The 14,238-nt window shown below is 32.2% G+C and overlaps 1 protein-coding gene across 4 annotated transcripts in view; it reads left to right on the forward strand.

Annotated features, from left to right (window-relative positions):
• LOC113111268 (epidermal growth factor receptor substrate 15-like 1) overlaps positions 1–14,238 on the forward strand; it is a 32,033-nt gene that overhangs the window by 17,308 nt on the left and 487 nt on the right. For 2 of the 4 annotated variants that reach the window (XM_026275879.1, XM_026275887.1), the window contains exons 21-24: positions 2,679–2,761; positions 4,001–4,094; positions 9,756–9,880; positions 13,835–14,238. The exon at positions 13,835–14,238 is cut by the window's right edge and continues 487 nt beyond it. In XM_026275879.1, coding sequence (XP_026131664.1) covers positions 2,679–2,761; positions 4,001–4,094; positions 9,756–9,880; positions 13,835–13,981 — 449 coding nt within the window. In that variant the 3' untranslated portion in view covers positions 13,982–14,238. Of the gene's footprint in view, positions 1–2,678; positions 2,762–4,000; positions 4,095–9,755; positions 9,881–12,370; positions 12,388–13,834 lie in introns of all 4 variants that reach the window. The other 2 variants (XM_026275895.1, XM_026275905.1) reach the window with 2 other exon arrangements.

The following is a 14,238-nucleotide window of genomic DNA, read 5'->3' on the forward strand; positions in this document are numbered from 1 at the left end:
TTCAGAATATCACTGATTTTACAGTATTTTTTATTCAAATGAATGCAGCCTTATTGAGACTTCATTCTAAAACATTAAGGATATTAAACTTTTACCCAGTAGTGTGTAATCATTTGACGCATCAAAAACTTTTGTTTGAGAGATAAAATATTGTAAGTGATGTTGCGCCACGTCTCTTTGTTTGTTGTTCATCATCTCTTCTTATCGTTTCGTCTCGTTGTCTGTTAGAGGAAGCTAGCTGGTCTTCTTAGTACCACAGTGATGCATGATTCAGAGAATAGATCAAAGATAGAGGCGTAAGAACCAGGGGTCACACAAACACTTTAATACTCAAGTTCATGAAGACTGGAGAATAATTATAACTCTTAACTCAGACCTCAAAGTCTTCAATAACACAAAGCCACGTTCTGATTGGACACTGTAATAATGTTTACAGTTTAAAACTCTTACGATTCCTTTCAAATATGTTTAAAAACATTAAAAAATGTAAAGTCTTTTTACAATTGATTTCTCTCAATGCTACTGCAGTATTAAATGGCTATAGTCAGTGGTTAAAGGAATGGTTTACCCAAAAGTGACAGCTCTGTCATGAAGTTCTCACCTCTGTGTCGTTCCAAACCCCTAAAGACCTATGAAGAATTTATTCAACCATTTCTTCTCTTCCAAGTCGGTCTCCAACGCCATTCACAAAAGTATCTCCCATTTTAATTTCAGAAGAAACGTATGAATTAATTAGCTATTTTTTTTTATCTACTGATAGCACTCATTTTTATTTTATTTTATGCTCTTTCAGAAATTTTATATTTTAAAAAATTTTTAATTCCAGAATAAACGTATGATTTAATTAGCATTTTTTTTTTATCTACTGATAGCACTAATTTATATTTCATTAATTTTATTTTATTTTATGCTCTTTGCCAGAAAATGTATATTTTTTTTAACATTTTAATTTCATAATAAACATGATTTAATTAGCTATTTTTTTATCTACTGATAGTACAAATTATTATTTTATTTTTATTTTATTTATTTTTTATTTTATTTTATTTTATGCTCTTTGCCAGAAATGATATAATTTATAAACATAGCATTCAGGGTTTTTTGTTTTTCGATGCATTGCATTGAATCAAACTTTCCTTTTGCATTATTGCATTATTACTGATAGCACAAATTTTTATTTTATTATTTTTTTATTTTTTTATTTATTTTTAAAAATTGTTTTATTTTATTTTATGCTCTTTGTCAGAAATGTTATATTTTTTAAACATAGCATTCAGGGTTTTTTGTTTTTCGATGCATTGAATCAAACTTTCCTTTTGCATTATTCTATTAATAGCACTTTTCATACACGTTTAGTTACAGGCCTCCCGAAAATAGTCCCGTCAGAACAGGGAAAGCTTTGTGGCTAAGAGCAATGGAAAAGCTGTCTTCTCTCTCTCTGTTTGTGCCCTGCTCACGCTGAACAGGTAAACTCTTTCTGCGTATCTCGGCTAAAGAAGCGTGGTTCATTTATGGGAAACACGCAGACTGATGTGTTCCTGGAGTACCTCTTTTTTACAAGAACACTAGAGAGTGTGTTTGGAGCTGTTAGTGGTCTCACACGTACAGATAGATGCAGGAAACGGACACGGTTTACTAGCTCCGCTTTCTCACAGCAAACACATGGATTACAACAGCTTGTCTTTTTTACCTCCTTCATAAATTCATCTATGTTCATAATTGGCTTATTCTTGTTGTGAACCTTTTGCGCTCTAGCTTTTGCATTTAATTGTAATTTTAGGAAGAGTTTCTATGGTGACAGTAAAGACATTTATAATGGTACTTTTTCAAATAAATGCTTTCTATTCAAAATTATTAAGGGGTACAACTGTTTTCAATATTGATAGTAATCATAAGCAGCAAATCAGCGTATTATACTGGTTTCTGAAGATCATGTGACACTGAAGACTGGAGGAATGATGCTGAAAATACAGCTTTGATCTCAGAAATAAATTACATTTTACAATATATTCAAATAGAAAATATTTATTTTAAATTGTAATATTTTTTTACAATATTACAGATTTTACTGTATTAATAAATGCAGTCTTGATGAGCATAAGTCTTCTTTGAAACCATTAAAATAAATGATGACCCCAGAGAAATAACATGTTAAGTTTGAAAAATTTGTAAAAGTAAAAAAGAAGAAATATGAGTAATATTTAATACAATATTTATGATTAAGATTCTTCAATTTTACAAGTTGCACCAGTTATTATAGTGAACTGAACAAAAAAATAATAATAAAAAAAATTAAATCCATAAATGAATGTTAACTAAAATAAAATATGTAACACAAATAATTACATAACCACAAAATAAAATGCAAAATTACATTCACAAAAATAAAAATTACCAAAAACTAATTTCTAAATTATATTAAGATGACTGCGTAGTTCGTAGAAATGGCTCAGCTGTATGACTCTCTCAAAAGATCATCATTAGTTAATCAGAAACATACGTCACAGATGGAAAACAAAACGTGTGCTTTTTCAAGAGCTGAAAGTGATGGAAAATGAGAAACACTGGCCACATACAAGCCTCTCTCTCTCTTTAAACAGCACCTGTGTTTGTGCCACACGTGTTACTAGATGTTTCCATCAAATCATTTGCTTGTGCTTCCTCTCGTTCACAAACAGACCCGTTTGCTGCATCAGACCCATTCGGCAGCGGCTCTTTTGGAGGGAAAGGTGGTTTCGCTGATTTCTCTCAAATGTCAAAGGTATGTTCAAAAGATAGCGTGCATTTGGGAAATTACTCCGCTAATAGCATACTGCTTGTGCTGTTTTGTAGTATGCATTATGCACACTCTGAATCGAATGTGAACTTGTTTTTATTCATGGAATATCTGGATGATGTGCAACTTTTGTCAAATGTAAGTTATGCAAGCAGAGCACACTGCGTGGATCACTATATCCCACAATGCAATGAACCCAACCTCACCTTCCATCGCGCATATATATATATATATAGGACATTCCATGCACAATGATAAATCAAAGTGCATTACATAAAAAGGATTTAAATAATAATAAAATGATCACAACAGAGGTATAAAAAAATAAAAATGTAACAATAAAAGCAAACATTTAAAATGTATTAATGAACATTTTTTACACCAAAAGTACTTTAAATATGCAAAAGAAACTGATATTGAATCCTCTGACCGACATAAACATCCAATGTGAAACATTAAACATTAAAGTGTTCATAGTATTCATTATGGTTATTGTAGTTTCCATATCACAGGGTTTCTGCGGCTCTTAAAAAGTATTTTTTTTAATTAAATCCGAGCAGAAACTCTCATGGCATCAAATGTTGCATGCAGTGCTAAAACTTAATATCTTCCTCTTGTTTTCTAATACAAATATCTAAACATACATAAATCAACATGCATTTATACTTAGATGTTATGTTATGATATAAGATATGAAGTCTTCTTTTTGAAGTGAGTTTGTTTAAAACATGCAAAAAAAAAAAAAAAAAAAAACCATAAAACATGAAAATTTTTTAAATTATATGTTTACTTAATTTTGGTCCGTTTCACCTAAAACAAGATTGTCAAGTGAATTTATCTTGATTTCAGGATCTTAAGACATCTGCACTCGAAAAAAACTGAAAATAATAAAACTGGTGAAGAACAACACTTGTTTTTTGTTTTTTTTTGTGATCAGAAGGTGCATTAAAAAAAGTTATTTCCACATTCTAGTATTTTTTTTTTGCAAAATGAATTAAAAACTTTGAGGTGTTGCTTCTAAACAAATAGTGTTCCTTAATTAATCTTTGTAAAATCTTCAGAAACCCAAACCGAAAATGTCAATCGGGTTCATTACTGCACACTGTTTTATTTCTTACAGTATGCAGTATACACGTTGCAGTATGCAGCTAGCGGTTGTTTTGTGTGTGATTATTGATCAGTAGCTTGTGTAGATGAAGTGTTGTGATTGGTTTCTGTTCTCAGAGCTCGAGCTCGGAGCCTCAGAGCCGAAAGCCGACGTATCCGCTGCCTCCTCCCAAAAAACCCGGACCACAGAGACCAGCGCCGCCTCCTTACGGTGAGAAACAAACCCTGCGTGATTTACTGATTTAATACCACATTCATATCTGATAAGCATGAGAGTGTGTGTGTGTGTGTGTGTGTGTGTGTGTGTGTGTGTGAGAGTTTTATGCATTATGACATTTATCTTGTCTGTTTACTTATGTAGTGAGGAAGAGTGAAATGAAATGTTTATCTGGTGTAGTAATATTATTATAATTATGTGTGCAACATGCTATAGCTGTGATATCTGGAGCAAAATCTTTATTTTATATGAAATCTTTGGATTTGATCGATTTATTCTTCATTAGAGCGGAAATGTCAGGGAGTTGTCAGACTCATCCTTGAGCAAAGTTGTGTTATTTGAGTATAAATCATCTTTGAATACTCTTTGGATGAGCGTCTGGTTATACTTTGCCAATTATATTCAAATGAATTGATTTCGAACATTATTATTAAACATTATTAAATATTATTTTTATACTGTAATATTAATTGATGTAAAAAAACGTAACTTTTAGAACGGAATTTTATTAATTCTATCAGTTAGCTGCCATTGCAACATTTATTTTTTTCTTTTTATATTTGCAATTTTAATTTTGTTTTTTATTTTAGTAATTTTGTTTTGTGCTTTATCATTTTTATTAGTTCTATATTTTTATATATATATATTTAATATATCAATTTGTTTTATATATATTTTTTCATATTTGCAGTTTAATTAACGATTACAGTTAGCTGCCAATTTTTTCTTCTTTTTTTTTCTCAGTTTTAATTTGTTTTAGTAATTTCGTTTTGGGCTTTTGTCATTTTTATTAGTTAGTTAGCAGTCATTTTATGTTCTGTCCTGAGAGAAAACTTGACTGATGGGAAACTTCCTGATAGGTTTGTATAACACTATTCCTATTCCTACATTTTCAGAGTGTATATATTATATTTTTAAGTTTACTTTTTTTTTTTCAAATAATTTTAGTACTTAATTTTTTTTTTTTTTTTTAGTATTTTTTTTTTTCAAGTTTAAGTACGTTTTTCATTTAATATTAGCATTTTTATTCTATTTTGCTTACTGAAATTGTTGTTTAAAAGTTTGTTGTATATATAATATTATAAAAAATTTGAATTATAATTATTAGTTATAAAATATATAATATGATAATAACAATAACAGCACTGGCAAGTGTTTCTTATAGTTATGTCACAAGTCTCCTTGCAATCTGTTTATTTCTAGTAAAATGCAACATAGACCTCCATTGAAAGTATGTTATTGATGAATTACTCTTTGTGCTAAATACTGATTTATATTAATACTGGAGTATTCAAAGAAGTAATAATTATAAACACCTTCAGACTTGTAGCAGATTTCACCACACGTAAACAAGCTCAATAAAATGACAGATCATGCATCAGAGTGATTGTGATCATGGAAGGGCAAAGACTTCCCCATTTTAACGATATCGAAGCGCATCAGAGCATGTTGAGCTCATCATCGGACAGCTGTGACTGGAAAGATAAGAGTCGTTTTGGTATGAGATAATCAGACGCTGCTTAGGGGAAGAACGGATTATTTCTCTATACTTCACCCAAAAATGAAAATTCTTGTCGTTTTGAACCTGAATAACTTGCTTTCCTCCGTGTTCACACTTTGTTTGCATGCAATGAAATCATATACAGTACTTGTTAAAAGCACTAAAAAAAACCGTAATATTATGAAAACATTTTTACAGTTTAAAAGAGCTGTTTTCAATGTGAATAATAATAAAATGTAATTTTATTGATTCGATTTAAAATGGATTTCCTTCAGAAATCTTTCTAATATGCTGATTTGCTGCTCAATGATTATAATCTGATTAATATCAGTGTTGAAAACCTTGATAAATGAAACCATGTATAGAAATGAATGCTTTTACTCCGCAAATATGCAAATTTATCAAAAGTGCCAGTAAATACATTTTATAATGCTACAAACAATTTCTGTTTCTGTTTTGAACTATTCATCAAAGAATCCTGAAGAAAAAAAAAATCCACAAAATATTAAGCGGCAAAAAACTTTTTTAGTATTGATGATGAGATCCATTATTAATAACTGAGCGCCAATAAAAATAAAAAAATATATAAAGCAGTAAATCAGTGTATTAGAATCATTTCTGAAGGATCGTGTGATGTTGAAGACTGGAGTAATAATGCTGAAAATTAATGGAATAAATTATATTTGAACAGATATTCACATAGAAAACAGCTATTTTAAATTAAAATAATATTTCACAATTTTAATGTATTTTTGAGCAAATAAATGAAGCCTTGGTGAACAGAAGAGACCATATTAAAAACTTGTGAAAACTGTACTGTATGAAAAGTACTGTAGTCCTACAAATTCAGGTCGTGGATGACACTAGGTTGAGTAAATGATGCCAAAATTGAAATTTTGGGGTGATAATGGAGTAAATAAGGGTGTTTTTTTTTCCATTAAGAGATTGCTTTGCTTTGTGTATTTGCAGGATTTGCATATGTGAAAAATTGTTTGTGTTTTCACATGTGCAAGTGTGTGTGTGTGTGTGTGTGTGGCCTTGATGAACCACATCCACATATAGAATGAGTGAATCCAGAATCACATCATCAAAGTCTGTTCTCTTCCTCTGTTTTGGTGCACACTGTGAATCTCTGTTTCCTGTGGCGCTATCAGCGGTGTAGAGGTTACCCGACCTTACACCTCTGTCACCATTTATACATTTAGCTGATGCTTTTATTCACACACCAGGAGTTAAACAAAGTGATTTGTGCTGCAAGTTCTCAAATTGTTCAGATGGTGAAAGTACAGAGATTTTGTTGTTTGTTGTTGTTGTTGGATAAAACACTTTACAATAAGGTTGCAATTGTTTACATTAGTTGACTACATAAGCATGAACTAACAAAAAAAAAAAAGCATTTGCTAATCTTACTTTATTTTCCAATTTTATTTTAACACTATATATTAAACTTCAGAAATAGAGCTTTGCAATTATTTATGTATATTTATATGTGTGTGTGTGTGTTTAATACATCTTTAAAGATTAAATAATAATTATATATATATATATATATATATATATATATATATATATATATATATACTTCATATTTATGTATAATTAAAATAAAAATATTTTTATTTCACATTTATTTTACAATTAAAATGTATGTAATATAAAATAAAAATTATTTCATCACAATCATTAATTTAATTAATCATTAATACAATATTTTTAAATGTCAAAATCAACAAAGAATTAATTACTAATTAAATAATTATATATAAATGTACTTAATAGTATGTATGTATGTATGTATGTATGTATAACTACAATTTATAAATTAGAAGATTAGATTTGATTTATAGTATATATGTAGTATATATATATACTCGCACATAATGTAAGTGGAAATACTTATTATTTAATTAGCTTCCTTATTATTAATTTGTGATTTTCTTTTTTTTTTTTTTTTTAAGTTTAAGTGTTCATATAAGCCCAAAAATAAATTTTATGTACATGCTATATATATCCAACCATATATAAAGAGCTCGGTGATTCAGTGTATATTTTGTGACATCATAAACAATTAAGATGTATGATTAATCATTAATAATTCAAATAGATTTGCTATAGAGTAAGCAGTAGTTTACGTGAGTCAATGTGTTTGTATTAAAGGCTCAAATACAGTCTGAGATCAACATCTGAATTGAGTTTGTTTTGCACGTTGAGCTCCAGGCTTTGTCCTCTCCAGCTCCAGCTTGTGTTCACGCTCTTAACGTCAGGACTGTTCTGATGCGCAGGTGTTTACACTACTGCTGTGTTTATTACTGTAAGGGGCACAGAAAGGGCAAGGGTGCGGCGCTGGTAGTTTCACTACTATCTCTGAGTTAAGACAGAAAACAGCTCTTCCTCTCATGGCACACGAGGCCTGTGTGGTGGTGCGAGAGATATAGAGAAGTGAGTTCCTCTAAAGTTCGTGGTTCACACCCTTCCACTGAGCACCAGTGTTCCCACGGCTGGCTAAATATGTTTGTGCCAGGTTCTCACACGCCTCTGGAACTGTAAATACTGTACGCTTCTGATCTGTGTGACCCTTTGAAACTTCTCTTCACATCATTTCTTTTCTAAGCCACTTTAATTCTCTGTTTTTCTTTTAATGCATTTCTTTTTCAGGTACAAAATCTGTATAGGTCACATTTTATCCTCGAGTTAAATCATTTTAGGACCATTTAAGTTTTTTTTGCATTGTGACATTTAAGCTATTTTATAAATTATTTTAGTTATTTTGCTAGTTTTTATTTTTTCCTGATTTGAGTGGTTTATTCTCAATAATGATGATGTAATTTTTGCATATTTTCTTTAAATCCCATTATAAAACAATTTTAAAGTGATTAAATTAACAAAAATAGTATTTTACAATTGAAATATATACCTAATTATATATATTATACATGCATGCATACAAAAAATGCATTAAAATAATTATTTGCATAATGAGTTATATTTTGTAAAAACACAACAATATAAAAAGCATTACTACTGGAATGTAGCATTTAAGATTTCTATTATACAATTTACATTTTTTTTTTTGGCCTACATTTTAATTTATTTTACAATTAAAATCTATATAATATAAAATACAATTAATATCATTATAATAATGAGTTTAATTGCATTTTTATTTATTGTCACTATCATTAGAACATCACAGTAATACCGTTTTTTATTACAAGAAACATTAAAACATATATTTTGCAATGAGAAATTCTATAATACAATTTACAATTAAAATTTTGCATTTAAATGTATTTTACAATCAAAAATTATAGTTTAATCATCTAAATAAAAAAACAAAAATTAATAAAGTATAATGCATTTAATTGCATATGTGTTTTTGCTGCTTGTTCTTGACAGGGTTTGTGAGATTCAGTAAATACTTCTCATATTTTGAAGAAATGAAACTTATGCAGTGGTTTTGATACACAAAAAAAATGTATGAAGAAAATGTATCTAATAGAAATATTATTATTTACTATACATATTTATTTATTATAAATAATAAATACTTATTATAAAATTATTATTCAGCAATTTATACAGTGTATTATAATTTATTTAAATATATTTATTTCATGCAATAGCAAATATAATTAATACAAATTTTAAATAATCAATAATGTACTATTTTACTGTAATATTTGGGGTTTTGCATGTTAATATATTGAATATATCTTGAGTCTGAAATGCTGCTGAACTCTTGTGGATTTTTATATTTTGTTTTCTTGATTGCTGTCACTTTTTTTCTTCCACAAATCAAGGGTGTCCTTCATCTTCATCACCTTCGAATCACTTTGTGAAGGTCTTGATCATCAGAATTATTACAGAATTTGGAGAAAAGCAACTGGACTACATTTATTATAGATGTTTTGCCTTTGTTAGTTGATCGAAATAAAACAGCCATAATATTACATAGAAATAATAAATAGCCGATCATTAGAGCTTATATTTGATTAAATGTTTGGTCAAGTCATATGAGATCCACGGTTATCAGAGAAATACATTTCAGCTGCTTTTAACTGAATTCTACAACACTGAATTTACTGATCTTTTCTTGTTCCTGAACTGCTCTGTTGGTGTTTGGGGGTCATCTTTGTTTTCTTTGACACTTTCAGGGAAGAATAGCGGTTCAGGGGTACATAGTCAAGGTTTTGGTGCTCCAGCTGTTCGAAAGACACAACCCGTCTCCTCGTCCTCGACGTTACCGTCTGCGGTTAACCCGTCCTCAGCGTTTAGAGCTGTAAGTCCAGTGTGATGTCGTCTGATCATCTCTGTCTAGCTACTTCCTGTTGTCTTAATGTGTAGTTGCATCCGCTTCATCCGCTTCATCCCGACATGTGCCATCGCTGCTTCCTGCTGTTTTGCCGTTGTCCTGCGCACGCTGATGCCAGAATCATGCCACGCTTTACACCGCTGTAAGATTTGCTTACGATGTGCTCACCCTCAATCCATCCGAGTTTGTTTCTTCATCAGATTTGGAGAAAAGTAGCATTGCATCAGTGTCTCACCAAAGGATGCTCTGCAGTGAATGGGTGCCGTCAGAATGAGAGCTGATAAAAACATCACAATAATCCACACCAGTTAATATCTGTAAACGAATACAGCATTAAGACGTTTTTTAATGTTAAACTGTGCGTAATCTATATTAAGTGAACAAGTGGTCTGAATCAGGAGAGAAATCTGCTCGTATTTTAGTCACCAGAAGCGACTGCTTTTAAGTTAAAACATCTTAATGCTGGATTTGTTTCAGCTTTTGTCGTCTCCAGATGTTCACTGATGAGTGCTGTGGATTATTGTGATGTTTTTATCAGATTCTCATTCTGACGGCACCCATTCACTGCAGAGCATCCATTGATGACACACTGATGCAATGCTACATTTCTCCAAATCTGATGCAGAAACTCATTTTCATCAAATGTTAATTATTCCTTTAAAATGACAATACATAACTTTTTCACCCTCATGTTGTTCTAAACTTGTACAGGTCAGAAGTTCATACAAATGGTGCACTATAATGTCTTTGCTAAGAAATGCTTTCAGAACACACTTCAATGGTGCTTTTTTGGAGCGACATCAAAACATGATTAATCTGTAGTTGAAGGATTTTTAAACTGACGCAGCAAGAGGAAGTTCTGTGGTGGAACCGATCCTTTGTGCCTGTTTGTTTTCAGCCAAACCTTTGATTTCATGCGAACTGGACTCAAGAACAAACATGGGTCATTCTCAGACTTCGGTAATATTTATGACCCTCCGTCTTTTTAAAGTTAGTTCAACACAATGTAATAACCTTTTCAAGTCTGTGGAACAAAAATAGTTCTGAATTTCATAAAAACAGTAAGACCAATGATGCACAAATTCTGCAGACGAAACATCATTTACACACCGTATTCTCCGGACTATAAGTTGCACTTTTTTTCATAGTTTGGCTGGTCCTGCGACTTATAGTCAGGTGCGACTTATTTATCAAAATTAATTTGACATGAACCGAGAGAAATGAACCAAGAGGAAACATTACCGTCTCCAGCCGCCAGAGGGCGCTCTATGCTGCTCAGTTCTCCTGTAGTCTACACTGAAGACATAGAGCGCCCTCTCGTGGCTGGAGACGGTAATGTTTTCTCTTGGTTCTAAATAAATGCGACTTATAGTCCAGTGCGACAGTGTTTTTTTCCTCATCATGACGTATTTTTGGAGTGATGCGACTTATATTCAGGTGCAACTTATAGTCAGAAAAATACGGTAGTTTATATTCAGTATTCATTAATCTGATTAGAATCGGTAAGAGCTGTTTGGTGTTTATTAAGCATGCATCATAGTAATTTTCACAAATCTTCAGACCGTGGCATCCATAACAGACTTGAATATTAAAAATAAGTGTATTTGTCTTACCCCAATAGTTGTTTATTGTTTTAGACAGTGCATTTGATGCATGCATTTGATTTATGCTTTGAATAACACAATTTGCAACAAAGGCACAAAAAATCAATTGTATTCCAGATAGATTCTCTAAAAGCAGGTCTGATTTGTTTTAGGACGTCTAAAGGTTTCTTCACTGGTTTCTGCAACAATTTTAGCACCATCTTTCCTGTGCAATATTATTTTCTTTGACTCAATCATTACATAATTTAGAAAACAGCATATGAAAACTCCTTATGCATGAATACCCATGACTCTCGTGGTGAGAATAAAACTTTAGGATCATTTTAAATGCTCTTTCATATTCTTGAAGTACATTAAAGTGACCTTACAAAAACTCATCATGACAATATGACCTCAGAATGACACTTTGGTTTAGAAAAGTGAGAAGCTTTTACAAAAGCACTTCCTGTTTTCTGACACGTAGTAGCAACTTGTTTCACCACAGTGTCACAGTTACTTTACATTGTTTTTGCATATGTGTATACCTTATATATATTTGTATTTTTTGAATAAATGAATTAAATCAGTGGAATTAAGTGCTACAGAACTTTTGAAGTATCCTTGCTAAAGTGTTGTGCACAACCTTATTATTTCAGATCAGGAGTAAACAGTTTAGTAGAATTTAACTTTAATATTTAAACGCATCAAATCCAGGTCATCTGGGCCAAAAGTGGCTCGTTTGACCTGAATGCACCCTGTGTTGCATGGCGTCTGTGCTGTGCTGATGCAGTTTGCATGTTGCATGAGGCTTTGTGTTGTGTATGCCGTGCTGCTTGTGTCTTCAGAGCTGTGCTGTAATTTGTCTTTCTCCCAGGCACTGAACACACAAAGGTAAGGTGAAACACAAGTCTGTCGACCACATCTGAGCTGCTGCATGTGTTTGTCAACAATTAAACACCTGCTCCACCCTGCGTGCACACAAACCCTGTATATTGAAGCTCTTTAAAAGAGCGGCAGCAAATGTAAGACCAGCTGACCAACCACAGTGAGAAAAGAGCAAACAGTTTGTGATTGATTCAAGTTTTATTCTGCATTGTGTGTAATAGGAAGTACAGTATTTAGACAGAAATTGCACTTAGTGTCTGAATGCATTTGCATTAATTAATTAATGCATTTAGCAGACACTTTTATCCAAAGCGACTTACAGTGCATTCAGGCTAACCTTTTTAACCTAACGTGTTCCCTGGGATTCGAACCCACAACCTTGTGATGCTAATGCAATGCTCTACCACTTGAGCTACAGAACAGTAGATGCATTTAATGTAAAATAGCACACTTAAAAGTAGTGGAAAGGAAAAAGGTTTTTTTTAACTAAATGCATTTCATTCCCTGTGTGTTCGGTCACTGGTAACTTACATTTGATGGAAACCAAAGGCTTCACAGCGTTTGGTTGTTTTCATGGCTGTTGATCTCTGCTTGCACTACAGATGATATAAATGATAATCGGTGTGTTTTTGACCAATAAAAAAAATTACATCAGATCGGATGTTATATAATTTTGCACACATGTGCATGTGAAATGAGTGATTTTATATTCTCCCTGTTATGTGATTTGATATGAGGGCTGGGCTATATTTATATATTCAATAGTCACAATGTGTTCATGATGTTTTTAATGGTGGTGTAAAATGAAGCAATGTTTTATTCGGCTATTAAATAGGGCTGCATGATTTAATCCAAATAAAATCAGAATCATGCACTTATAAACAAAAGAGAAGCATTAAAGGAGGCATGAACTGCCATTTGTGATTATTTTACACTGTTCTCACAGATCAACATAATGTTGACAGATGGACTCTGCTGTGATTTAGATAAAAATGCATAAATACGAAGTACATATCCGTAATAACAGGCAAAGCAACTGCGATCACATAATAAAAACAGTTCCTCACACTTGTGTGTTGCGACATTACCGTCGGATCCAATATAGTCTCACAGCATCGTCTTTTAATTTTAATCTTTCTGAAAATCCTGTTGAATTGTGCCTGGTTTATAAACGAATCCACAGTGAAAGCAGATGAACAAAAGACCAGTTTCCCCTCAAATCATGCAGCGCTATTTATTCCTATAGTTGTTTATTTTTCAAATTAAACATGTTGAATCTACGAATTAATGTCTGTTTAAATGCATAATGCAAATGCATGAATATCAAGATCGTTCCGGGTGAAAGATGTCAATATATATGCTTCCGTTATATATATCGCCCAGCCCTCCAGTGATGCATTCTGCTGTGTGCGTGTGATGAATTGTAGTTTCTGTGGTTTATTTTCCGGTTCAGTTCGGAAGTGAGACGGAGCAGCTGGAGTGGGCCAAACGCGAGAGCCAGAGAGAGGAGGCGGAGCGACTCCGCAGGCTCCGCCTACAAGAACAGCTGGACCTGGAACTGGCTCTGGCTCTCAGTCGAGCTGAAATGCCCAGAACATGACGCTGCTAGGTTTATGATTCAATCCTTCAACTTTCAGATGAAGCTTCTTCCCCAATCACGCGCTCTTCCTGAAGATCTCTCTCAGGTTTGCTGTGACGATCACTGAACCAATGAAGTACAACAAAACCAAAGGCTATAGTTACAGATCCACTTATAAAATGCACAGAATACTTAACCACTGAGTTATGCTTTATGAATATTATATACAGCTTCACCAAATACTGTAGGACCAGTCAGACTCCAGTGCTTCATTAGTT

This window comes from Carassius auratus, chromosome 2 (assembly GCF_003368295.1).
Source record: "Carassius auratus strain Wakin chromosome 2, ASM336829v1, whole genome shotgun sequence".
Lineage (NCBI taxonomy): Eukaryota > Metazoa > Chordata > Actinopteri > Cypriniformes > Cyprinidae > Carassius > Carassius auratus.